This window comes from Sus scrofa, chromosome 9 (assembly GCF_000003025.6).
Source record: "Sus scrofa isolate TJ Tabasco breed Duroc chromosome 9, Sscrofa11.1, whole genome shotgun sequence".
In the NCBI taxonomy this organism is placed as follows: Eukaryota; Metazoa; Chordata; class Mammalia; order Artiodactyla; family Suidae; genus Sus; species Sus scrofa.
In genome coordinates, this window is record NC_010451.4 from 1,038,014 (window position 1) to 1,065,029 (window position 27,016).

Below are 27,016 nucleotides of genomic sequence, written 5' to 3' on the forward strand. Positions count from 1 at the left end.
GTGCACGAATCCTTTGTTCTTGTAGTCGTCAGAGCTGATGGTGTGGGTCAGGTCACGATGTGCCTGCGAACCTCCAGCGAGACACGTGTTATTCTCTGTTCTGCAGCTTTTCCCCTAAAATTGTAGTCTTCTTGAAGGTCATAGGCTGTCCTGTATATTTCGGGCTGTGGGTGGCATCCTTCTGCAAATGGTGCAGCGCCAGGACGACGAAGCACAGGGGGCAGAGGACAAAGGTTAAGGGAAGTTGAAGGACAAGGAACAGCTCTAACATGGGGGGAGACCTCTTCTTCCCGTTCCAGTACCTCCTACAGGCGGAGTCCTTCAGGGTTTGTTTTTCTGTGACGGGCTTACTTCGTTTAGCTTACTGTCCTCAAGGTTGGTCCTGCCGTAGTGTGTGTCAGAATTTCCTTCCTTTTTAAGGCTGGATGCTATTCCGCTGTTTGTATAGACCACGTTTTGGCTACCTATCCACCCATCAGTGGACACTGGGTTGCTTCCACCTTTTGGCTCCCGTGACTGAGGCTGCCATGAGCAAGAGTGTGTGACAATCTCTTCGAGACCTTGTTTCCAGCGCCTTTGGGTCTATGCCCAGAAGTAGGATTGCTGCATCATGTGGCATCTTGTAATGTTTTAATACCAGAGTATTCATTAAAAAAAAAAAAAGCAAAAAAACAGGTCTTCTGGAGTTCCCGTCGTGGCGCAGTGGAAACGAATCCACTGACATTGTGGGTTCAATCCCTGGCCTTGCTCAGTGGGTTAAGGATCCCCCATCCGGTGTTGCCGTGAGCTGTGGTGTATGTGCAGACGCGGCTCGGATCTGGTGTTGCTGTGGCTGTGGCTGTGGTGTAGGCCGGCAGCTACAGCTCCGATTAGACCCCTAGCCTGGGAACCTCCACATGTCGCGGGTGCAGCCCTCAAAAAGATAAAAAAGAAAAAGAAAAAAAAAATCTTCTGTTTACTGGCCTATTCAAGATTTCAACTTCTGTGCTTGACTTTGATAATTTTCTACTTTGCTTGGTGATCATCCATTTCTTCTAGGCTTTCACATTTATTTTCATAGGCTCACATACCCCGTTGGCACAATTCACTAACCTTCTCTGGACCTGCGACGAATCTCTTTTCTCATATCTAATATTGTTTGTTTCTCTTTCTTTTTTTTCTTAACCAGGTGTGCCTGGAAGGGCTTATAGGCTTATCAATTTTGTTGGTCTTTTCAAAGAATCAGGCTTGGTTTTTAATTTTTTCCATTATTTTTCTATTATTTATGTTCTCTTGAATTAATTTCTGATTTTTAGCTTTGTTGATTTCCTCTCTTTTCTTTTGGCTCTGTTCTCTTTCTAAATTCTTAGATTAAATACCTAGTTAAATTTGCTATGTCTTTTTTTAATATTGAAAGAATTTAAGATGCAACTATTTATGAAAATATTATACCTATAATAAATACATAGAAAAAGGAAAAAAAAAAGCATTTAAGGCTATATATTTTCCTCTGAGTGCAGCTGTGTCTCCTTAGTTCTGTATGGTGTGCTGTTCTTTTTCATTACAAGATGACTTGTAATTTCAGTTTTGATTTTTTTTTTTTTCTCTTTTGGGCCGCACCCATGGCATGTGGAGATTTTCAGCCTAAGGGTCAAATTGGAGCTGCAGCTGCCGGCTTACGCCACAGCCACAGCAATGTGGGATCCAAGCCACGTCTGAGACCCATACTGCAGGTCACGGCAACCCCAGATCCGTAACCCACTCAGCGAGGCTAGGGATCGAACCTGCATCCTCATGGATACCAGCTGGATTCGTTTCCGCTGCACCACAATGGGAACTCCTTGATCTTATATTTGATCTAGCAGTAACTTAAAAGAAGTTTTAAGTCTCTTTTATTTATTTAATGTGTGTGTGGGGGGGAGGGTTTGGAAGCACCTGGAGCATGTGGCAATTCCAGGGCCAGGGATCTAACCTGTGCCACAACAGGACCCAAGCAGCTTCAGGGACAATGCCGGATCCTTAACCCACTATGCCACCAGGGAACTCCTAGGAGAGTGTTTCTTAATTTCCAAGGAGCATATCCTTTTGGCCTTGAAGTTAGACGTGTTTGACATTGATATTGCTGTTCTTACTCCCTCTGTTTGCATGTACTGGGTGTGTCTTTGGCCGTTGCTTTATTTTCAGTCTTGTTGCTCACCTTGTTTGGGGCGTAGTTCTTGTAAACAGCATTTGGCTGTATTTCCTTCTTTAACGTCCTCAGTCTGTGTCTTGATGGGGAAATTCAGTCTCTTCACCCTTAGTGTGATAGTCGGATGCACTTAGCTTTACTTATTCCCCTGATCTTACATTTCCTGCACCCCCCCACCCCCATTTCTCTTTGGTTACTTTGCTGGCTTGGTTGATATTCCACTTTACTTCCAGATTTCTGGTATTAAGAACCGAGGGGCTGGTTTACTGATACAAAACAAAGACAGATTTGGAGAGAAAATCGTGAGTTCAATTTGGATTTTAAAATGTAAGAAGCCTTTGAAACCTCCAAGTGGAGATGAGGAGGGGGCCTTCGGACATACTGGAGTAGAACTCAGAGGAGGAATCCCGAGTAAGGGCTACACACCGGAGCCGTGCGCAGCCTGGGGGCCGGGACCCGGCCCTGAGGGACGTGGCCGGCTACAGGCTGGATGAAAGAGGAAAAGCCGGCAGTGCATAAAGACTAATAGCGATGCCCATCGGGGTGGGAGGAAAACCCAGAAGGGCGGAGAGGATGGCACAGCATCTCAGGGCAGGTGTGGTTCAGGGGATTCCTTTGTTTACTTGACTGGGGTGAGATACCAGAGTCTGTTTGCTGGCCACGGCGGAAGGTCCGGCAGAGGGGGAGATCGAGGGGAAGGGGACGAGCCAGGGGACCATCGTAACAGGGGGCAGCAGGTGGCCAGGGCAGGGCAGAGGGATGGAGCCCAGCAGGAGGAAGAGCACTTTCTCCACCAGTCAGGGCGGAAGGCACAGGTGACCAGGTGCCTGCTACAGACACGGAAGGCGAGGCGGGGCACAGACCCGGAGGCCGGCCTTGCTGTCCAACAGCAAGAGGTGACATCACCTGCTGAGACTGCGTTGGGACAGGGGTCAGGCGGTTGGGGAGACCAGGAGAGAAATGAAACCGAAGTTGAGGAGCGTGGGCGGGCACTGTGGCCTTGGGAGGCCCTCCCGGTTCGAGGGGCAGCGGGAGCGAAGCCTTCAGGTGGCCTGACGTTGAAGACACGGAGGACGCCCTCTGCGTCTCCCGCTGAGCTCCACGGCCACCAGGCAGAACTGGCTGCGGGAGCGGTTCTAGTTCACTCCTGCTCACACCGTCTCTCCGCGCGCCGGTCACGTAGCTAAGACAGGTTGGAACATCAAGGCCATGGAAATGCCGGGTAGCAGGGGTCACACATGACAACCGTGAGCTGCAGATTCGCGCACGCTGCTCCTCCGCTTCCGGATCCTCCTCTCCAACAAGATGTGAGACCTTCTAGGGATACTTGCACGTGGTACCCGGGTACCCTCTGGACCCACCAGATTTTGTGTTCTGGATACAGCCGTTTCCTCCAGGGTTGGGAGGTGGGGTTGGGGGCTAGGGAAACAGGTGTGCCCATATAATGAGAGCTGCTCTCCAGCGCTCTTGCCATCTTGTCATCCACTGTGTGCAGGTGCTGCCACCAAGGCCCCCAAGCTGATGACCCAGCTGCTCTTGTCCCCTGCAGCTAGCTTCTAGCGACGACCTGCTCCTTCAGAGGGGCTCCGATAGCCAAGCCGTAGGGCCCTCAGCGCCTGCTTCTTCGTCTACACCTCTGCCGTCTTCTGTTGGGGTGCTGGTCAGAAGAGGGTTGGGTCCAGCTTCGCATGGCACCTGGAACTGTGGCCCCTCCATACGCCAAGCCTTGCTACTCAGTCTAGACCCCGTGAGCATGTCCTCTCGGGAGCCTCACTGTCCCTCTTGGGGCCCTCGATCCTTATGGCAGGTTTGTCCATGCCTGAGTCGCAGCTGTGGACCGCGTTCCGTGACTTTTACCAAAATGCTGGAGGCGCACATCAATTCAGAGATGAGGCTGGCATCTGTTTCAGCATCCCTGACCACTCCATCACGGTTAAGCTCTCTGCATTTTCTCTTTCTCTCTGAAAACTGGGAGGCTGTGCTAAGAGCTCGCCCAGGCCACTGGTGTGAGAGAGAGTGGGGGCAGGGACCCTGAGTGCTCAGCCCCTAAGGCTGGCCTCTTTTTTTTTTTAATGGCAGCACCCATGGCATGTGGAAGTTCCCAGGCCGGGATTGAATCTAGGCCACAATGGGATCCTTTAACCCACTCTGCCAGGCCAGGGATCAAACCCATGCCTCCACAGTGACCTGAGCGCTGTAATCGAATTCTTAACCCACTGTGCCATGGCGGGAACTCCATGCTGGCCTCTTGGAGTGTCGAGTCTGGCCAGGTAGACGCACTCAATTGCAGGGCCATGCCGGGCCCCCTGGAGCCTTCGCTCAAATTAGCAAAAAGTGCCCTCTTTTGGTGGGCACAGCCCATGCCAAGCACATGGCTTGGAGAGTAGAGAGAGGGCAGACAGAATTTTAGCACCATCTTGTCCTCTTGGCCAGATATCCCAGTGAAGAAACGCAGGCTTGGGTCTCGGCAGCGGCCTCCCCCGGCAGCAGAGAACTGAAAGGCGCAGGGAGGCAGGGGCGCGCGCCTGGGCTCTGGTCCCGAGCATCTGAGGTCCCGGGGCAAGGCCGATACTCAAGGGTCTCTGCTTCTGAGCCTCCATTCTTTTACCTGCATCCTTTCCCGCCTCTGGAGCTCCCATTGCTCCCAGTGACCCGGGGTAGACGTTTCTGTGGGGTGTGTCCTCCTGTTCCAGAGGAGAGCTAACACCGCGCCCTCCAGCTGGGCATCCTCCAGGCTGCCACGGAATAATCCACACGGCACGCAGGAATCCAGACTTCACGCAGAGACACTCACTTAGAGGAGCCAAGGGAGCTCTTTCCTGAGAGGGCTCTGAAGGGGGGGCAAGGGCTTTCTGAGCAAAGGGATGCCGGGAGAAGAAACAGGGGAGCAGGAACCTACAGGGCGTGTTCAGTCACAGCAAAGCCGTGCCGAAGGGCAGGGGTGGCGGGGTGTGGTCAGGGCTCAGTGGCTCTCAGCTGAACTGAAGTGAAGGGCAGCAGTGGCCAGACAGGCTTCCCCAGATCATGCGAAGGGCCTGAAGTGATAGGATGACCGCTGGGGCTTTGTCCTGAGGACAGAGGGGAGCCGTGGAGGATTCTGGAGCAGGAGAGAAGCACGGTCTAGATCCTGGCACTAGGAAGCCACCCTAGCAGCTTGGGCTGGGTGATGAGAAGGAGAATTCGCCAGACCTGCTCAGGACGTGGCTGCGTTCAGGGCAAGCAGAGCAGCAGATTCGGGAGGTCGTTCTGAAGAACAGCTCCAAACAGCGCCCTTCTCTTCACTGAATGGCAGATAATTAATTCCGTCATTTTCACAAACTTTTCCGATAGCGACTGTGGGGATGGGCCGGGGCAGGAGGAGTCAGGATGAGCCCTCCCTCCCCCAGCCCTCGCTCCACCCCTCCATCAGAATGTGTTGGGATACGTGGGGGCTTGGGGACGGCACAAGGGTGACAAACGGTGCCTCCCCCACCAATTAAATTTTGTAAGAAGCTGCAGTGGAAGGCGCGCATATTAGTTTCCTGATTTATAAAGCCAAATGGATTAAGCTCACTCATTGCCCGAGGAAACAAAAAGGACATCTTGAATACCTCTGTGCACATTGAGAGCAGGAACAATACCGGTCTTTAGACAGCAGAAACCTAATTTGGGGGAATCAATTACCCTCTGAGTCCCGGCCTCTGCGGGCTCACTGGCTCCCTCTCAATAGAGGTTTCCTGAGGGTAAAACGTGCAGGAGTTGGCCAGCTGTAGGCACCCCCTCTGTTCAGCCTCCCAGACAGGAGGAAGGACCCAGTGTGCGGAGTGGGGGGCGGGGCTGGACCTCAGGCATTTGTGGGAATGGGGGGGTGGGGGGGATGAGCTCGGGCTGGGGAGGGCTTGGGATGAAAACTGGTGAGTGGGGCAGAATGGGGGCAAAGGCAAGTAGATGGTGGGAGCCGGGGGTTCAGAACTGGAGCGGGGAGCATAGTCCTCGGAGCCAGGGCCCGGGTGGGGGACACGGCCCAGCCTGGCTCCAAACCCCACCCCCAGTCTTTCTGGTCTCTCTTCTGTTGTCCGCACTTGGGTTTGTGCTGTGGGCACTGGCGGGGCAATTAGGAAAAAGGGGGGGTGGGGCGCCGCCCCCCCCCCCCCCCCCCCGCCAGCCACAAGGTCACATTCACAGCCCCACACAGAAGCACTCACACGCTCTCATCCATTCCCGTGCTGGGTCTCAGATCCCGGCCCACCGTCCCCAGACTCAGAGCCACAGGCACAAGGTCGGGGTCACGGACTCAGAGCTACCCCCCACACACTCCGACCCACCCGTCGTACACATCCCGCCACCCCCAAATCTCAGCAGAAGCCCACGCCGTGGCTCTGAGCCCTCGCTACACAGCCCTCGCTCTGGCATGTGCACACGCACACACACGCACACACACACAGAGCCCCTCACACGCACACACTCTGGCTGTGCTTTTGTATTTTGTCAGAATTAATGAGAAAAGTTCCCGTGCCCTGCGGGTAATTAGTGTCCTTGGAGTTAAATAAGCTAATGGCGGGCACCTCTGGCCCAAGCAATTATGTTTGTGTATCGAATAATTGATTCAAAGGGGGGAAGGGCCGCTAATCAGATCTGAGCATAATGAATTGATTTAATTAACGGGGGGATCTGAGGGGCCTGGGAAACGCAGGCTGCACTCGGCTGGGCGAGCGCGGCCCGCGAGGCGCGGAGGGCGCGCGCGGCGGCGGCGGCGGCGGCGGCTCCAGCTCCAGCCCGGCCCGGGCGGCGGCGGGCGGCTCGGCCCCGCGATCCCGGCCCGCCCCGCGCGCCCGCGGCCGCGCCCCCGCCGCGCCCGCCCCGCCCCCGGGTCGCGCCGGCCCGCGGGGCTGAGCTGCGGGCGCCGGTCCGCCCGCCCCCGGCCGCGGCTCGCCGGGCGCGGAGCCCGCGCGGGGCCGGCGGGAGCAGCGCAGGCGGGCGGCGCCGGAGCCCGGTGCCTCTCCGCGTCCGGGGCCCGAGGCGGGCCGGAGCCGCCGGGGACCATGGTGTGGGGCCCGGAGGCCGGTAGGTGGCCGGGGACGCGCGGGGCGCGGGGCGGGGGCTGGGGGTGCGCGCGGGGCTCAGCCCCCGAGGCTCCGCAGCAGGATTCGGAAGTCGCAGGGCCCCTTGGAGCCGGGCAGCGCCACACGCTCTGGCCCGGAACTTTCCCGCTGGCTCTTGCCGCCCGGCTGGCACGGGAGCGCCTCGCCCGGGCTTCCCCGCGGCGCCCACCGCCTGCCAGTCTCCCCCTCCGCGCCCGGGGGTCTCCACGTGCCCCCTTCTGCACCCTGCGGACCCGCTCCAGGGGCACGGGAGCAGCCGCGGGAGAGGGTGCCGTCAAACCAGCCAGGTCTTGGGGTCCCGCGGGTGTGGAACTTCACAGCTAACTGGATGGTGACATTGCTTCTCCCCTGGCGGGACTGGGGGTCACGCTCTCCATCAGCTCCCCGTCCCAAAGTGTTGGGAGGGCCCCACTGGTGGGGAGAGGTGGATGGGCCAGTGTCCAAGACAGCAGGGCCAGAGTCACCTTGAAGCCCGGAATTTGAAGCTTCAGAGTCCTTGAGTGTTGATTTTGTGTTAGTCAATCGCCTGTCCCCCCCCCCTTTTTTTTAATGAAGGCTCCCTCTGCCCACGCAGGTGCATAAGGAATCTTAGTGCCCAGGAAATCAGGACCACTCCTGGGGCCATCTTACTCCTTTCCCATTCTGGCTGCCAGTCTTTCAGGAGAACTCAGAGCCCTGCTGGCCCGCGGACCAGCTGCTGGGGCAGTTCCTCGGTGCCTGGGACGTGAAGCCCTGAGGCGGGACCCTGGGAAATGGGGAGTTGGGAGGCAGCTGTTGGTCTGCAGAAGAGGGTCTGGCTGCTTAACCTCTTCCTCTCTGGCCCCACTGGTCCCTTGTCCCATCCTGCCACCTCCCTCCATGGTGGGGCCCTCTGTCCTGGTTTGCCCAGGACCGTCGCTGTTTTACTACTGAAAGTTCTGGACCCTGGAAAGCCCTCAGTCCCGGGGCAAACTAGGACATTGGGTCAGCAGCCTTCTTCAGGCTGTTGTGCAGGAGGGAATGGGCCCTCCTCGAGGCGTCGGGGAGACCCTTTTTCTGGAGAACAGATTCTGCCTAGGCCCCAGCGAAGCCTGACAAAGTATGACTGCAGCTTCCTCGCAGGCCTCTCCAGGGCTTCCAGAAACCCAAAGAGGAAGGGTTTGCCCACTGTGTACTTCTCTACTCGAGCTGGTTGCAGATTCCTGTGCGGGGGCTGCTTTTCTGTGAGCAGGGGGCTGAGCAGGGCAGGGCATCTGAACTTGGCCAGCAGGTGACGTCTGTATATCCACTCTGTCCGTCACCTGTGGCAGCCACGGGGAAAGGGCCCTTGGCACCCCCACATGCCCCTTTGAGTGTCAGCTGTGAGGCCAGCTTGTGACCCCATCTTGGAGACGGCTGTTCCGTGTTGGAAGCAGGGCCCTCAGGCTGAGGCACATCTGACAGGCTCCACTGAAGCATTCTGGAATATCTGGTCTGCCGGGGCCCTCGGGCACTCACTCGTCCCTCCCGCCTCCAAGCCCAGCGCAGGAATCCTTCCTCGGGACTGGACTGCCCGCTGCAATGACCAGCTGCTAGGGCCTGCCCAAAACTTTGTAAAGCCGCCAGGGGCACCCCTTCTCTCCTCGCATTAACCGAGGGGGCTGATCCACTGGCCTCCCTCTGCTGTCCCCAGAGGCGTTCCAAGGGCATTGGAAGCACGCCTGGCTGTCCCTGCTTACATCACCTGTGGAATGTGTCAGGTGCAGACTCCCTGACCCGCCCCAGGGGACCGCAGATTCCACCCTGGGGTTATGGGCGTGCCCCTGGACCTGGAGGCAGCTTGGGTGGGGGCCGGCGAGGACCCGGGAGCTGCCTGCCTGCCCAGCAGTTACCTGGGAGCAGAGAGGGAGGCTCCTGGGTGAGCCGGACTCGTGGCTGGCCCCTTCCTGGCTGGGAGCTCAAGTCACCCAAACCATCCAAGGCTGGCTGGGTAGGTAGCTCTGTGAACCAGGCCTCCACGGAGGCCCTTACTCCAGAGAAGTGGGGGGCTCCATGCTCACAGCTGGGGATGCCGAGGGGGGGCGCCTGTGGGCACAAGCAGCCGCCTGTCACACAGCACCTCCTGCCTGCTTCTGCGGTCCATGCTCAGTACCCGGGCCTGCTCCCATCCCTGGACGGGGTGCAGGGCCTCGGACTTGCTAGAGGGGTGCTGGCTGTGCAGCTGCTCGCTGGTCACCATGGGGGCTGGGGGCAGAGTTCCAGGCCCAACACCTGGACGAGAGGGTGAGAACATCGAGTCCTGGTTTGCGGGTAAAAGGCAGACCCTGAGTGAGGAGCAGCAGCCCTTGTGGAGTCGGAGCCTCTGGGAAGCACGACGTGCGTCTCCAGCAAGAAGCTCCCCGTTGCCAGCCTGCCAGGTCCGCTGCTCCCCACACCAGCCCCGGCACAGGCTGGCGGGAGGGGCTGGCACTAAAAATGCCCGTGGCAGCCGTGCCAGAGCGCCCCTCAGACCCTGAGGGTGCAGTGGAGCTGCAGTGCTGGGAGGGACCCAGCTCACAGCCCTGAGGGAGGGAGAGTCTGAGCAAAGTGATATATTTAACATCAAATATACTCAAGGACTATTCGGATTAAGTATTCAAGATGAAGGGGAAGTGAAGCCCTCTGAGCTGCGGATGAAGCATCTCATTAGAAGCAGCCTCTCTCCTGTTTTCTCAAAGCCTGGTTTTCCTGCCTAGGCTAGAGGACGGGCTGCAGCCCCACTGCCCTCCTCCCCCATCAGGCACCCCACACGGGGGCCTCCCAGGGGGTAAGGGGCACGGCCTGGCCCCCAGGTTTCCTTTGTCCCCAACACCCGCCGAGGTCCGGGGTGGCACAGTTTACAAAGTGCATTCATTGTGTTATCTCCTCTGATGCTCCCCTCGGCGCGACCCCGGCGACAGCAGAGCACATCTTCCAACCCACGTCACTGACGGGAAACCGAGGCCGGGGTGGGAAAAGGGCTTGCTGAAGTCCCCCGCAGGCCATGGGCCGAGATGAGCTGAAGTCTCAACCGGCAGCCCTTTGCCCCTCCAGGGACTCCAGCTTTCTTCTCCTTGAAGGGTCTCGTCCTCAGAAGTGGCTGCTGGGGCTGGGCCTCTCACAGGTCCATCTGGAGCCTTCCTTGGTCTGGAGAAAAGCCAGTAAGAGTTCCCTCCCATCCCGGAACTCTGTACTGTCCAGAAGAAAAGAAGCTCCTGCCACTGGAGAGTGGCCCGTGGAGTAGGCAGCCTGGCCCCCGCCCCAGGGCTCTCGGGGAGAAGCGGGGGTCAGGAGGAGAGGCGGTGAACCCTGTTCCCTCCCTGCCTCCTGAGGCACAGAGCAAGAATTGTCGGCTCCGCAATGAGCAGGAGTCTGTTTTCACTGCTGTATCCGCAGTGCCTTAGAGTAGAGCTTGGCGCATAATACATGCTCAGTGAAGAGTTGTGGAGTGAAGAGAAGCCCTCAGAGCCCTGCTGTGCCTGCTCCGAGAGAAGCTGAGGCAGGATCCCACCGTCTGTGGAATGAGGATGCTCTTCTTGGGAGGGGCGCGGGGGGAGGGGCGGTGCTGTGAGGCTGCGGGGGGGGGGGATGTGCGCCCTGCAGAGGGTTAACTTTGCCAAGCAATCCAGGAGCACCCAGAAATCCCAGGCAGAGGAGGCAGAAAGGGAGGGTACAAGGTCAGAGAACAGGCTCCCGCTGCGGGCGGGGCAGAAGTCAAGGCTGAGGGGCTGGGTACGACAGACAGGGGCTGAGGACCCGGGGTGCAGAGCGGAGCCCCGCGCCGATTTGGGGCCGAGGGGCCTCCAGGTGGCGCTGCGGAGCCGGGCAGCCGCGCGTCTCCACTCCCCATTAACCCGGCAGGGAGGGGGCCTCGGGAAATGTGTGCATTTATTCAGTAGCTGGAGTGCAAACCTCATACATTGAGGGAGAAAGGCAGCGGGAGACGGCCGCCGAGATTCCCCCATCTCTTTGAATATAATTTTAGATTGAGATTCAGATTAAATCCGAGGGGAAAACACTTTATGAGGCTGAAAGCTGTGTCGTTGCCAGAGCCAGGGTTATGAGCTATCAAATGCAATTACATTAAGACAGATTATACTGGGCAAATTGAGCCATTTAGAAGGTGAGAATCAAAGAAACGGCTCTGATCCTCTCCCCCCCCTCTCTCCCTCTCCCTCTCTCTCTCTAAATTGCAGTTCGCAGTTCCTTGCAATTCTGAGGCACAAAAGTAGGTGAGACTGCTTTTGTATCCGCGAAGTGCTTCACTCCTGAATGTAATTCTAGCTGAGTGCAATCTAGGTTAAGAGCCGGACAAGCGGGTAATTAGAGCCCGCTCGCCGCCCGCCCGAGGACCGGCCGCCCCGCCGAAGCGCGCCCGGCGTCGGCGCCCTTCTCCCGGCCGAGCCGAGCCGCGGCTGGACACGGAGCGCCCGAGATGATGGTGCTGGACAAGGAGGACGGTAGGTGGCGGGCGGGGGTCGCGACGCCGCCCCCGCTCCACGGCGCGCGGGGGGCGGGGGGGACACACGCCGGGACCCAGGCGCGCACCCGCCGGCCCTGCCGAGCCTGCCGGGCTGGCGGTCGGCGGGGGGCCGGGGCCGGGGCCGGGGGGCGAGGGGAGGGCCGAGGGGGACTGGGCGGGGAGGCGACGGAGCCCCGGGCTGCGCGCCCCGGGGCCGGGCTGGGCCGGGCCGCAGGCGGGCGAGCCGCGCGCCGGCCGTGTGATGCTCCGCGGGGCCGCGAGGAGGCTCCGGCGCCTCGGATCTCGGCGCAGTGGGGCTTCGCGTGGAGCGGTTGGTCTTGGCGGCTGCGCCTCTCGCCGCAGCCATCAGCCTCGCGCCGGCCGGGTAACCCGAGAGGCGCTGAGCGCCGAGCAAATCGGTGGCTTCAGGAGGACCGGACTCCAGAGCTCGCGGCGAGCTGGTGCGCGGAAGCACGGCGCCCGCCGGGGGTGCCGGGCAGGGAGGGGCAGGCGGGCCGGCCCCCAGGGGAGGCGGCCGCCCGAAAGCTAGGAGAGAAGAGGGGACGCTTCCTGGGCTGCCCACTGCCCCCTGCCTCCTGAGCGCGGAGGCGGGAGTTTGGCCCGGGGGAAGGAAGTGCCCTGCCGCTGGCAGTAGCCCGCGCGCAGCAGCAGCGTGGACCTGACCCGGTCAAGAGCCTCGCTGCGCCTGAGAGGTCACAACAGAGGGGCCCGCGGTGGCTGGAAGCCACTAGCAGGTGGTCCCGCTCACCCCAAAGCCTTCCTGACTGCAGTGTTGTGCAGCAGTTGGCCTGGTACGTCTGGCAGGAGCTGCTGGGGACCCAGCTCCCTTGAGGGGACAACCAGTGGGTGCCTGTGACTCAGGGGCAGCCCCCCCACCCCGGGTCAGGAGAGGGGCCGTTTCCTGGCTGTCCCAGGCCCTCCCGCTCTGCAGGTGCGGATCTCTGGTTTGTCGGTGTTGTTGGGAGATAGGCGGTACCTGTTAGGACCCCCGCGCACTACCTGTGAGCTGCTGGTGAGAAACCGAGATGGGTCCTCTGGGCGTCAGCGGGATCCTCTTAGAGTGACGTGGTGGTGGCCGTGGTGGCCGTCTTCTGACCCCTGCTAGTGCGTCGTAGCGGTCTGGGCCCTCTGCCTTCCAGATCAAGGTGTTCCTGACATGGGCGTTTGGTGGAAATCTAAAGTTAAGTGACTTGCTTAAGGTCACACAGGATGTTCCCTTTGCTGCCACCACGTGCTGATGCCCCCAGCCTCTGTGCCACCTTCTAAGACCTCCAACGGGGAGGGCCTGGGGGTGGCATGGGGGTTTGCCCTGTGGCCGGTGGGCCCGTCTCTTGGCACGTGTGTAGAAAGAGAGGGCATGGGAGCTCATGCTTCTGGTCGGCAGAGGCCCCCTGCCGAGGGCTGGCGGGGGCGTGACGGCCGTCTCCCGGCTTCTTGTCTGTCTTCGCGGACCCTCTCCTGGGCCCCAGGGGCTGTCAGAGGGCAGGGCTGGGGCAGCTGAGTGTAGATCAGAAGGAGAAGCGGTCTGTGGCCAGGTGGGACCAGGAGGACTGGCTCCTTTCTCTGCTCGCCCTGGGTCACAGCGGCCCCGCCATGCCCTGCTCTGGACCTCACCTTCCCTGCTGGCAAAGGAGAAGCTGGCACGGGGGTCCTTCCTTGGTGTCTGGGGCTGCTCTTGTCGGGGGAGCCTGTGGAAATCAGGGGTGTCTTTAGTAAGGATGTTTGAGGGGCTTGGCTCCCCAGGCCTGTACCTGGGCACCTCCGCAGGGAGTCTGGTCTCCAGCTGGCGGGGCCAACCCGGCCCCTGCCACCTCGGGTCTCGGAGCTCAGGCTCTGTGCGGGCGCCCCCGAGTGCCGCGGGCTCTGTGAGGCTAAAGGTTTGCGGAGGAGCCCGGGTGGGGGTGGCCCTCCGGAGGTCATTTCAGCCAGTCTCCCGCCTCCGGGGTCAGAGCAAGACAACCGCTCTGGGCATAGGCGTTTCCCCAGCTGTCACCAGCCCCATGGTCCCCACCCTGGCCAGTCTCAGCAGTGTGGTGACCAGTACTGCTGACGTCACTGAGCTCTGGGGCCCGTCACAACCCAAGGAAGGGGCTGGCCAGGGCCCTGAGGAGCCGCTTGGTCCGTGTCCTGCCCAGCTGTCTTCCACGAGCAGCCTCTCTGCTCACTGGAGTCTCGCACCTCCTGGTTCCAGGAAACCTTGAAGGTGGCCCCTTCCGTGGGCTCTGGATCCACTTACCCCCCCCACCAGACCTGCTGCCTAATTCCTTCCTCGTACTTACACCCACCCAGCAGGGGGCGGTCTGGGCCGGGTGGCAGCACCGGTCCCCAGGCCCCCCAGGGAGTGTGTCCCACGGAGCGGTGGACGGCACCCAGGCTCCTGTTAGCCACCCCCACGCCTCTCCCCCAGCTGACGGCGTCTCGTTGGAAGAGGACAGGGCTCCTTTGGCTGAAGCCAGGTCCGCCAGCTGCCAAGGACCAAAGCTCTGGCTCTGCTGGGCTGCCGGGCTTTCATGTGGCACTTCTGAAAGATAATAAAATATCAATCGCTTTGCCGTAGCAACGGGTTTAAGAGACTTTCTGAAGTATTGAATCGTCAGAAAAAAAAATTTTTTTTTTTTTTTTTTGCTTTTAAGCACAGTGCATTATTAATAAAGTAATCCATTAGGTCGAGCACTGAAGGGCCACCACAGAGAGGAAAGATCTGTTTTGCAAACGGTTAAACTTCGGGTTTTAAGATTAATCGCCTTCATTTGGATGCTTGCTCTTGGCCTGGCCAGCTCCACTTTACTGGAACTCAGGGTCCTGCCTTTCCACGTGCTGTCGGGCCTGCCTGTCAGCAGCAGAGCCCAGCTCCAACTTTCCCGGAGAAACAGCCCCCCTCCCCCTGGCACCTGCGCTTGGACTGGCACCAGGCTGGGCGCTTCCCGGGAGGTTTGCCGTCCCAAGGGAGCAACTGGAGCTACAGCCCTGAGCCCCGAGAGTAGACCTCTAGCCCCTCAGGCGGTTGGAGGAGAGGCTGTTGGGCAGGGGGAGGCAGCAGAGCGTCCACCCGCCCCAAGAACAGTGAGAGCCTTGGGTTGTGAGGGACCGGGGGGATAGGATGCAGCCCCCCCGCCAAGGGGTGGCCTCCGGGTGCTGCAGAAAGACGGGTCCAGGTATGAGCTGCCTCTGCAAAGGCCCCCCAGCACAGCTGGGCTGACCACAGGAAGCGGCAGGTGGGTTGTGGAACTAAACGCCAGACATACTTCCTGGGGCATTTTTAATAAGTAAAAACACCTAAGGAGATTGGAGCTGGGCTGAGCAGGACCAGACAGTGCATCTTCAATTGTTAATGACCGCTAAGAGCGCCGCCTCCGCAGCCGACTCGGTTGCTCCAAGAGGGCAGGCTCTTGGCCATGCATGGCCCTGACAAGCAGGACCTCCTTGAATATCCCATCATGCTCTGGGCCACAGAGGTCCCAGGCCCTGACGCTGTTCCACACTGTTCCCTGCCACAGACCCCAGGCCAGCGGCAGGAAGCCCAGTGGACCCTGCTGCCTGCGAAGGGCCGGTGGAGGCCGACCAGGTGGGGGCCAGGCCTGGCACCCACCCTGTGCCTGGAAGAGGAGGGCCTCCCCCTGCACCTACCAGGCTGGCCCCGGCCGCAACCACCTCCCCCCTGCGGAGAACGAGGCCTCGCAACACCCGGACAGCCATGGCCCCTTCCTGCCCGAACTCGGCCAGGCAGAGAGCCTATAAAGAAGGGTCTCCCCCACCCCCTCGCAGAGCCCGGGGCAGAGAGGCAGGTGCTTCTGACTGTTCCTGCTCTTCCATTCATCTGCCCACACGGAGCACCAAGGGGGGTTCCAGGGAAACAACATAAATTGGTCTGTCGTCCGGAATCCGTGTCTCGCTAATGTACCCAGATTAACTCAACTGTAAATTGTCTCCTTGGATGGCAGTGTCTTGCTAAAAGTTTCCCATATGATTCATGATTTGGATTGCTTTTAACGGCTATTGGCTAAGCCAGCCGGTGACTGTACAAGGTGATGCAATTGGCATTAGCGAGGGGAGGCACGGGAGCGTGTAATGCAGTCAATACTGCATTAACTACCGATGCCCAATTACAGGGAGTGGGAGAGAGCCTCTCAGGAGCATTAGGACGGGGGGAGCTGAGCTCACGGGCCTCGGCTCGCCTAAAAGCTTCACCCTTTGCGTGCCGGGGCGCACACCGGCCTGGCCACTCACTTGGCCTCTGTGGCTGGAGAAACTGCCTTTCTCGCGCTCTCTCAACCTGTCCCACAAGGGCGCTTTGAACACGTGGCAACGTGCATTTTCTGAGAGCCAGGGCCTGCCTCTCATCCTGCCTGACAATTGGTTTCCCACCGGCTCCAGGTCCCAGGGTCTGACCATCTGAGCGGTTGCCCCCCCCCCCCCCCCCCCGCCGCTTCCATCTCAGGAAGCGCTCAGTAGGCCCCCTCAGAGAGCAGGACCAGAGATCTATTTTGGCCCCTCCCCCTGGAAAAGGTCACCAGTGAGCACTGGCACCCGACCCTCTGTGGTCGAAAGAGACCTTAGGTTCGGCCTTGGCAGGCTGGGCCGCTGGTGCAAGTGAGGCTGCGGGGGCTGCAGGTGGTCGTGGCTGGATGGGCTGGGCCTTCTTTGAGGGGAAGATGGGGGGGGGTGCCCCAAGCCAGGCTGGGGTCCTCAGCAGATGCGAGAGCCTCCAGAGCTGCGTCCCACATGGGGCAGAGCTGTCCCTGTGCAGCCAGGAGGCCAAAGCCTTTGTTGGGGTCCATCTCCAGGGGCCAGAGGGCCTCCCGGGAAGCCCTGATCTGGCCCATGAGGAGGTTGGGGAGGAGGTGGAGAAGAAAGGGCCTGGCACCCGAGGCGCCAGCACCGCGACACTTGCTGCCGCCCCCCCTCGTGTGCAGGTCCGACAGGTCTGCTGTGGTTTTGTGTTCTGTGCCTGCTCGACGCGGAGGTCGGGTCACCTCCATCCCTTCTGATCTCTGCCGTGAGAACAGCCTCGCACCGGCTGGGTTGCTATCAGGATTAAATGAGTTCGTGTCCCTGCACACGCTTGAGGAGCCAGGAAGCCTCCTGCGTGGGTGAAGCGGGAGTTCGCTCATGTTGGCAGCTCCAGTCTGCAGCCAGTCCTGCATGTTGGCAGCTCCAGTCTGCAGCCAGTCCTGCATGTTGGCAGCTCCAGTCTGCAGCCAGTCCTGCAGACTGTGGCTGTGCAGAGCTAGTCCTGTACCCAGTTCAGTGCCTCGTTCACTACCAGGCACAGGAAGCTCCCTGCTCACCGCTGATCCCCGAGCCAGGTGATGAAGTGGGAAGAGGCCTCCAGAATCCCTCTTGGCAAGCCCTTCCATTTAGAGGGCCACGGCTGAGGCTCAAAGCAGGCAAGGGAGTTGCCCAGGGTTTGTAGGGAGTGAGAGCCTAGAGCCTCAGCATCTTCCTGCATTCTGTGCCCAGCTCCGTGCCCTCTGCCCGTTCCCAAGGCACCGTAAGGCTGGATGGTGGACCAAAGCCGTGTGCTGGGCCTGCTACCCATGGCCCTGCCGGCGGCCCAGAGCACATGGTTCTGTCCTCAGATGTTGGTCCTCCTGGCACGGCCACTGGGCACCAAGCTGGCTCGCACCATCAGGGACTGGGGATGCCCACCTGCCTGCCTGGAGTTGAAGGACCCTGAGGCCCAGGACCCCTCCCACCCTCACCGCTGCCAGGGTGCGTTTGCCTGGTAGGTCTGTACTCAAGCAGGGACCACACCAGGGCTGCCAACTGGCAGTGGCTCGTAAGGGCTGCTGTTCCTACTCTGAGTTCGGTGACTTCACATCGGTGTCTTGACCTCAGCCGCCGTACAGGTATTAACACCGGGAAGCTGGCAAAGGCTACGAAAAAGGTGGTTTTTCACCTGGAGAACCGGCTGTTAGGTATTTAGCGCGTGCCACTCGATTGCTTTCATCTGGGACTCGAGGGCCAGCTCTTCCTGCTCTGCCATCACCATCCTCCCTTCCCACCCCCGCCCCCTCCTGATCCCAGACGACCCGGCCTCTGCTCCCCTGACGTTGCGCCTGAGGCCGGCTGCCGTGCCAGGCTGGGCACGTCTCGTGGGTCCACTCTGGGTCTCTGTCCCACGCAGAGCCAGCCTTTGCCTCCGTAGCCCTGTCCTGTGGTCCCCTCGTCTGCGCATCCTCTCCCTCTGGTTGGCCTTGCAGGAGCCTCCAGGCGGCCCGGGCTCGTACAGGCCACCGCGGGCCCGCTCAGTGTGGCATCTACCCAGCCTCGCAGCAAGCTCCTCTCTCATTGGTTGGAGTAGGTCTGTTTTGTGTTCTGGTGAAGGCAGGAGCCTAGAGTGGCTGACGTAACGGGGGGCACATTAAAAGCTGATGGTTGTCAGGAGGAAGCAGGCTGGTCCCGGGAGCAGGGGCTGAGGCCCCCGAGGGCGGGCCGCCGGCTCAGATTGGCCCCTCGCTCTGCCTCAGTGGGCTTTTCTTGCCTGGCCTGCTGGCAAAATTGGCAGACCTGGCTTCTAGTCCCAGCTGACTTCTGTGTGACCTCAAACGACCGAGTAGACCTCAGTTTTCCCATCCCTCCAATGGGCGCAACACCTAACAGGCATCTAGTGTCCACCCGCGCACTTGGTAAGCCTGGAAGCCTCTCGCCGGTGTGATGTGACAGTGTCCTCTGCACGGCCGGGATCGTCCCCTTGGCTTCAGCCTCTCAGGCTTTAGGGGTCCTAAAAACAGTGGCTCGCATGTCACCGAGCCCGTCGTTAAAAGTGAGGCATTGTGCTGGGCATGTGCCTGCATCTGTGATTGCTGCATCACCAACCACTCCAAACTCAGAGGCTCAAAACAGCAAGCCTCTGTCTGGCTTCTGAATCCGGGGGTCGGGGATGGAGGCTGGGTTTGGCTAAGTGGTTTTTCGGGTCTCGGCCGGGCTCACTCGTGCCTGGCAGATGGCTGGTCGGTGGAATGCTGGGGCGGCCAGACTGTGCGTCCTCCGTCCAGGCTCTCCTGACGCGTGCTCAGGCTGGAGGCCAGTCCAGGAGAGAGAATGGATGCACACAGGCCTTCTCGAGGCCCAAGTTTGGCTCTGGGTGTTGTCACTTCGCATTCTGGTGGCCGGAATAAATCACGAGTCCAGCCCAAGTTCAAGGGGTGGGGGAGGCGGGTCAGAGACTCTACCCTGAAGGAAGAAGGTGAAAAGTCACATTGTGAAGTATGCGGGTGGAGACGGGTGGAGGCTTGGTCTCTGGGGCCCAAGGACAGTGGCGGGGCTGGGGGTAGGGGAGGGTGTTGGAGGCGGGGAGGGAAGCTTGCAGCGCGGGCAGTTGTTGGGGGCTGCGCCGAGCCCACGGCCAAGCTTGGAGGGGGACCGCACGGTCAGCCCCCTCCCCGTCCACGGCCCTCGCCAGGTCTTCCTCTGCCTGGCAAAGCACGGGACACTTGGAAGGGGCGTGAAGAGCTGACGGAAGCCTGGGCGTGCATGCAGATGCCGCCAGGCGGGCATCCATTCATCGGTCAGCCCCTTGCCTCAAAACAGGGCGGTAAGTGGGCTGGTGAGAGGCCGTGTACATTCATAAACCAGCTGATTGAAAAGCAATATTTCAGATAAATACAAGCCAGCGATCTATCAGTGGTTGTAATAAAACCCAGGCTTCAGGCTGTGATTTTATTTTGAAATAATAAGAATTGCTTGATTCTTTTTACTTGAGTTACCATGGTAATTCCAGCGTGGAGCAGTGTTATATTGATTTAGAAAGTGGACAGTAATATTTCTTTTGTGTTATTCTGTTTCTAGGCCTTGATTTCTAATTTCCACTTGGAGATTACTTTTATAAATTTCTTAAGTCCTTCCACTTTTTTTCCTCTCACAGTATAATTTTCCTCTCACACGCCGCTATGTTCTGAGCTTATTGGTTTGCTCTTATTTTAAATTAAACTTGCTGGTTTCAAATATTGAAATGACATCTTTGTCTGTGTCTGTACTTTGGTTTAGCAAAATATTACAGTCTGACGCTTTCTGCTTAATAATTTAAGGGAGGCATTCTGTCGGCCCTCACTGGGTGCTGATAACTTATGACTCAACCAACGCAGGCCTTAAACTCCTGACATTTTAATATTGTGTGGCGGGAGCGGCCGCCCCCTGCTCTGAGTCTCCGTGTGGTACCCTTGGATTTTAATAATTCAACTTTGCTGGCTGGCACAATGAGGAGAGAGGGGGAAGGGGCCAGGCTCTTCTCGGCTAAGTGGGAGCAGCTCTGGCCTGGGCTCCGACGGCCCCCGTGGCACCTGCCCCATCCTGTCTTTTCTTTCCCTGGAATATTCGAGAACTCCGATTCCTGACCCTTTGGCGACAGCCGGCCCAGGATTGGGGGTGGAGGGGCTGCCTCTGGGTGCCATTGAGAATGCCTGAACTCCCGTCTCTCCGACTGCCCATGCGGAAAGCAAGTGGGGCTAGTGGGCTTTGGGTCAGACACCTGGCCCCATCTCGCCGAGTGATCCTGGGGAGTGAGCCGGATGGCACTTCTTACGGGGGCGACTGGGTATGATCCCCGCCACCTCTCAGGTCCAGCTGGTGCTGCCTTCGCCTGGCACAGCTCTGGGGGCTCTTGGGGATGAATGGTCGTTGTCCCCTCCCCTCCCTAGGGTCTGGGAGGGGCAGGGAGAAGGGCCACGTGGGTGTGCTGGGGGCTGTTTACCCCGCTGCAGACAAGCCTGGGGTCCGCGCTCTGGCGGGACTGTTCTTTGGGGAGGACCTGGGGTGACGGCTCCACGGGGAGGAGGGGCAGCTCTGCCCACTTTGCTGGCCTGCCCGGCAGAAAGCGGGGGCCTGGCTGGGGTGCCGGGGTGGTCTCTGCCCTCTGTCCTCTCCTTACCATGTTGCACTGCAAGGCTGAGGCTCCGGAGGGAAGCTCACAGCACTGGGAGCTGTGGGCCAGAGCCCTGTCTGCAGGCGCCCTCTTCCGGGCCTGAGGAAGGGGCCCTCTGTCCCGTGTGTGTGTGTGTGTGTGTGTGTCCCAGTGTGGTGCTGTATGAGTTAGCTCTTGCTGTGTAACAAATTATCTCACAACTCAGCAGCTTAACAGCTATTTTTAATCTCAGGAGCCCAGGTGCAGCCAGCTGGCCCCTCTGCTCAATGTCTTTCTCAGATGACAGCCAGGGCGTTGGCCAGTGGCTGTGGTGTCATCTCAGGGTCGTCTGGGGAAATGAGCTGTCACGCACGTGGTTGGCGGGATGCAGTTCCTCGTGGGCAGGTGCACTGCGGGCCTCCATTCCTCCCCGAGGCTGGTCAGCCGCTGCCCTCAGCCCTGTGCCTCGCGGGCTTCTCCAGTGGGGCCGCTTGCTTCCCTGAAGCCGTCAGGAGAGGGTGCGTGCTGGCAAGCGGAAGTCACAGCCTTTTATGAGATGGGACACACCTACTCACAGATGTGGCATTCCAGCACCCTGGCCGCGTTTTCTTCCTTGGGAGCAAGTCTGAAGGTGCAGCTGAGGCTCGGAAGGGGGAGGGGGGTTTACACGGCCCGCATCGCGGGGGACCGTCCTGTGAAATCCATGTCCTGCGTGATGGGGGATCCAGGGGGCATCGGAGGAAGCAGCCTGCCATGGGGTCAGCCTCGGGGCGGCCTCTCAGGCCCCAGGCGTCCAGCAGTGTAGCTGCCCCCAGAGAGAAGGGTCCCCTCCATCCCCAAGAGGCCTACTCCGCCTCCTACTGGCCTCTCACAGGCAGGGCCACCGGTGTCTCAGAGCCTTTCGTTCCATCTTCGCGGCCCCTTGGGGAGGCTGGAGATCAAGCGCCAGCCCCAACCTGCAAAGGAGGCGGTTCTTCCACTCCAAGCCGTTCTTCTCATGCAGTGGGAACCAGCCCCCCAGGGGAGGTGAGGGTGTCCCCCCCGGCCCCCAGCAGCCACCCCGCAGCCGTGGGACTGAGCGCCTCAACCCCTCCCGGCTATTGCCTGCCAGCCTTAGACATAGCCTGGGCAGAGGCCACTTCAGCAGATCGTCACAGGGACAGGGCTGCAGGGGACCTTCCTGTGGGCTGGAGCCCAGGGTTGGGACCAGGGCTCACGCATCCCCAGCCTGGCCCTGCCGCCAGCTCACGGCTTGCCCCCGGGCCGGCCTCTTCCCCACTCTGGATTTGCGCTTCCCACTTAGTTGCGAGGGCGGCGGGCCACTTGATGCCTGGTGCTTCCGTGCGTGGAGAGGCAACCGTGGGTGGGACCCGGTGAGCTGAGACTGAGGCCAGGATGTTTCTTTGTCTCCCTTTGGTCTCCTGAAGTCCAGAGACGTGGGGACCCCCGGTGAGAGCATCTGTGGCCCCCGCCCTCCTCCAGCCGCATTTGTGTCCGGGTGGATGGTCCCATCCCATCTCTGGAGCCCAAAGCCTGGAGACAGCCTTAGACCCGAGAGGACCCTGGCCAGTGACCTCCTTTTATCGGTGGTTAGAGGCAGGGGGGATGGTGGGGGCCAAGGAGCGTTCAGTTCCTCTCTCAGCTAAAGCTGGGGTACACTGAGTAGAGACGTTTGGGGTCCAGCAGAGGGTCCATCCCACCGGGATGGGACTCAGAGCTGAGCCCTGTCTCTGCCGTCAGTTGGAGGCTGTCTCCTGTGGGCAGGTGCTCCACGCCCCCACCCCCAGCCAGAACCTGTGCCCCCCCACCCCGGCAGGGGGCCAGGGCTTCAGGGGAGTAGAGGGCAGCGGGAAGGACCACCTCAGGCACCAGGTCCTGACCTGTTCATACCAGAACGAGGGCCGAGTGTGAGGTCCCAACCTGCCTTGTTTGCCCAGGGATGTTTTCACACGGCTCTCTGATCGCCGAGGGCTGTATCAGATCCGCGCTCGCATACGCCTTCTGCACGAGAATGACAGCTCATTAGTATTATTGAGAATGTAAAGGAACAAAATGATCCAGGGAAAAAATGAACTTGGTTGAAATAATTAACACAAAGCAAAGCTGGCAACAGCTAAGACCACACCTGGCAAACTCTGTTATTGACTAAAAATTGACAGAAGACTCGAACCTTCCTGATAAAATTCAGATCTGCCAGAGTTGGCTCAGTAAGTATTTTCTGGTAGAAATAATTATTCCAAAAGAAGCGTCAACGACAAAATCTCTAATTGATAAGAACTGATTTGAGCCCCAAACTGATCTTGAACTGAATAGTCACTTAAAAATTTAAAAATAAATTATCCCAATTAAACCAATTCCAGTAAAATAAGAAGGGAAGAGGAGGAAGAAACGGTTGAACCCTAGTGAATAGAAAAGTGATCAAGGCATCAAATTGACTAAATGGAACTCGCAAATGATTACTTTCTTGTTGAAAAATCGTTACTGTTGGTATAATTCTTCTACCACTAGGCACTAGATGTTTCATAAATCCTTGTTGAGTGACCTGGGGATGAATGAGTCAACGGGCGAAGGAGGTTGCGAGGGGGTCAGAGAGATTCCTAAAGACAGAGGAATCTTTTTCCCAAAGGACAGATTTCTGTTTCACCGAGATCATTTGGTGGCTCTGGAAAAATTCCAGCACCACCACCCCTTCTCCAGTTCTCAGCACTCACCAACTGGGCCCCGGCAGCTTTACCCCACTTCTGACACCATCGACCCAGAGATGGCAGTAGACGCCCCAGCTCAAGGGCTCAGTCCCCCGGGACTGCCCGCACCCCAGAGCGCAGGCTCGAGTCCAGGTTGTCACCCGGACGTCTGACCCCCCACCCTCTCCTCGGGTGGGATGCTTTGCTAGCCCGGCTCAGAGCTCAGGGCAACACATATTTTCCAGTTTCCTGTGAGCTTCTGAGAAAGGGAACAGATGAGCAGGTAGTTGAAGAGGTGCCACCTGGGGTCTGGGAGGGTTCTGAGCCCAGGAGCCCCTGTCCCCGTGGAGCTGGGCTGGGTCACCCTCCCGGCACACGCTCGCCCGCCCGGAGCGGGTCGTCAGATCTTGTTGAAGACACATTGTGTGTGGAGCTTCGTCTCTATCGACCACCCCACCCGGCCGTTCCTGGAGGTCAGGGGAGGGGCAGAAAATTCTGACCCTCTAATCAGCAGGTCTTTCTGGTGAGCGGCCCATCCTGAGGTTATCTAGGGACCTGCCCCAAGTCCCCTCTTTAGCGGAGAGGTGCCCCAAAGAGACCCCTTGTGAGTAACAGAAGATACTCCTGTCTCCGGGGAAGTTCCGTGGCTTTGAGGAGCTCTGTGCCAGGAACCTGGGCCAGAGAGCAGGTGCGCTGTTGGAATGCGGAGGGTGACGCGAGAGGACGGCTCTAAGGGCAGGAAGCAGAACAAGCCGTGGTGTGGGAGGGAAGTGCCCTTCCTTTCGCGCTTTCGCAGGACCACTCCTACCCCTCAGCCTCTCACTGCCCCGCCCCCTCCTGCCTTCTGGCACTTTCCTTGCCTCCAAGCCTGTGGTCTGGCCCGTTGAAGCAGGGGCTGCAGACGGAAGTCCAGACGGTCAGAGAGAAGGCAGGTGGAGTCCAGGAAAGACATGGGGGAGAGCGTGGCTCGAGCTGTGGCCTCGGGAACAGGGCGAGGCGGGGCCGGGGGCTCGTCTGAGGTCTCCTGGGGTCAGGCTCTTGGCTAGAGCGTCTCACCTGCCGGCAGCGGGACCCGAGTTCCCGGGGTTGATCCCAGGGAAGGCGGAGCAGTGCTGCTGGCTGCAGCCTGCCCTGACCCACTGCCATCCCGGGGCCCTGCCAGCCCTGCCCGCTTGGGCCTGAGGCTTCCCCTGCCTCCGTGATTCCCCTTCTGCTGCTGCCCTGGGACTGGACCAAGACCCTGGCTTTCCAGGCTCCGAAGGCGTGCGCCCGAGCTGGCGGGCCCGGACCTGCCCAGCTCCGCTTCCCGGTGTCTGTGAGCGCACGCGTGCCGACGGTCTGGACCGCGTGGCCTTCCCCCCCGGGGCCGGTTTCCTTTCTAGACTCTTCCATGCAAGCTCCTGACTGTGGCAAAGAGCGAGGTCTGCCTCCCTTATCTGCGTCTCATGCTGTCCCCCTCCCCAAAGCCCTGCGAGTGGACTTGGCCGGAGAAGAGCAAAGCTTGTGTCTGAGAGCACGTCCTGGGACACGTCCTGGGGAGCTAAGTCACGACCTTGCCTCTGCAGTGAGCTGTCCCTCGGGGCATCTGGCCACGGCAGCACTTCTGCCTGGCACCCAGGGCCTGGAGAGCCACTCAGCCCATGCCACGCTGGCCCCTCTCTTCTTGCCACGGCCCACGTGCCCAGGGCTCCGCCTTCCCTTCCAGGATTTTGGGTTCCCTGCTCCAGAGGAAAGATGCCCCAAGAGCATCAGTCCAGACCCCAGATTCAGGGCAGGAGGTGTGCCTGCCGTGGTGTGGGCTTGGCTTCCCCTGTTGGCTGGGGGCTTGCTCATGAGTCACCCTCTCAGTGAGCCCCCAAGGGTGCCGCCTCGCCTGGGCACAGGACTCTCCCTCCGCGCTTTTCACTTGACCCAGAGGCAGCCTCGTCTCTTTCCTTCCTCACCTCCACCCCTGTCTGGGAAGGGCTCTCAGGCCCTGGCAGGGGACAGCGCCCCTTACTGAACCTCGGTCAGGTGCCTGGAGGACCCCTCCCCCACGAGAAGGCCCAGGGTGCAGGTGGTCCTGGGTCCCCAAGGCTGCAGAAACTTCAACAGAGGGAAGGCTAGGAAGACAGACACAAATGCAGGGGTGGAAGCGATGGATCCAGGCGGCTCTGAGGCAGATCCCTGGATGGGGCGCTCTGGGGCCCTGCCCCAGGGGGCGGCTGGCCTGCCGCAGGGTGACCAGGGTCCGGTCTCTCCGAGCGCTGCCTGCTGGACCTCCCAGGACCCCTCTCCTGACCCCAGGACGTAATTTTTTATGAAGTGGTTTCTCCTGTTCTCAAAGGGACATTTGTTGTTTGTTTTGCTTTTTTTGTTTTGTTTTAAAACAGCGTTATTGAGAATAATTTGCATGCCACAAAATTAACCTTTTTAAAAATGTCCATTTCAGCAGTTTTTCGTCTTAAACTTATGTAGCCACCACCATTATCTAATTCAAGAACATTGTCATCGCCCTAAGAAGAAACTCCGTGTCCATTAGCGGTCCCTCCCATGCCCCTCCCCCCGGCAACCACTAGTTTCCTTTCTGTCTCCAAGGGACTTGCCTTTTCTGGGTATTTCATACAAACAGCATCAGACAAGATGCGGTCTTTGTGGCCGACGTCTTTCCTGGCATCACGTCTCCAGGGTTCCTCCATGCTGTAGCATGTCTCCATACTTCAGTCCTTTTCGTTGCCAAGTAATATTCCACAATGCATAGAGAGCACGTGTTATATGAGCATATTTTACCAGCATTTGGACTGTGTCTGCATTTTAGCTGTCGTGAATAACGCTGCTGGGAACATGCCTATACAGGCTTTTGTGTGGACATATGTTTTCGTCTTTCTTCAGCATATATTTAGGAGTGGAGGTGCTGTGTCATATGGTGATTCTATGTTTAGGGGTATTTGTTTTCCACTTTAAGTAAACAGTACAAGAGCATTCAGCAGAGGAACCATCCTTGCTGTCTGAGCTTTGGGCAGGGAGGTTGCCTGCTGCCTGGTCCCCTGGCTCCTAAGTTTCGGTGCAACCTTGGGTGATTCATTTCTCCTGCTAGCTTCGGTTTCCTGACCCGTGAAATGGGAGTCTTCGGGATCCCGGCTCGCCTCAGGGCTTTTGTTAGTGATTCCTTGTGTGTATGAAGGATTGCAAAGCACTCGCCTTGCTTTAGCTGCTTTGGTTCTTTTGCCGTGCACTTGGGGTGTTATTACTTGAGTTTTGGTGATAGGGAAGCTGCAGCTCAGAGAAGCTGAAGGACTTGACTGAGTTACATTGTGTGGGTGAATGGCAGAACCTGAACTTGAACCCGGTTCCGAGTCCAGGTCCCTGGCCCGAACTCTGGCCTCCCCTGTGTCTCTGGGCAAAGCGGGACCTTGTGCAAAGAAGAGCCCTGTCTGAGCAGCCCGCATGTTTGGTTCCCCATCCTGGGCGCTGGGAAGTCATGGCACAGACCTGGCAAGACATGGGCCCTGAGACAGAGGGAGCTCTAGGAATCAGGACATTGCAAAAGTCTACTTTCCAGCTGTGTGGCTTTGGGTAAGTTGTTCCACCTCTCTGAGCCTCGACTTCCCCAGCCACAAAATTGAAACAGTAATAACTACTCAGAGCACTGGGAGAAGAGCGTGGTGAGATGCAGTGTAGGAAATGCCAAGCACGATGCCAGGCAGGCAGGTGCCCGGTTACTGAGGCGGGCTTGAAGAGGGGCAGGGCCGTGGGGCTGTTGAGGAGAAGCGGCTGGATTCTGGCCTGGCCAGAGCCGGGGTG

General features: G+C 59.1%; 1 protein-coding gene across 2 annotated transcripts in view; it reads left to right on the top strand.

Annotated features, from left to right (window-relative positions):
- The window catches only part of LMO1 (LIM domain only 1), a 37,837-nt gene continuing 17,945 nt past the window's right edge, over window positions 7,125-27,016 (top strand). The window contains exons 1-2 of one of the 2 annotated variants that reach the window (XM_021101937.1): window positions 7,125-7,210; window positions 11,421-11,684. In XM_021101937.1, coding sequence (XP_020957596.1) covers window positions 11,660-11,684 — 25 coding nt within the window. In that variant the 5' untranslated portion in view covers window positions 7,125-7,210; window positions 11,421-11,659. 2 annotated transcript variants of the gene reach the window in all.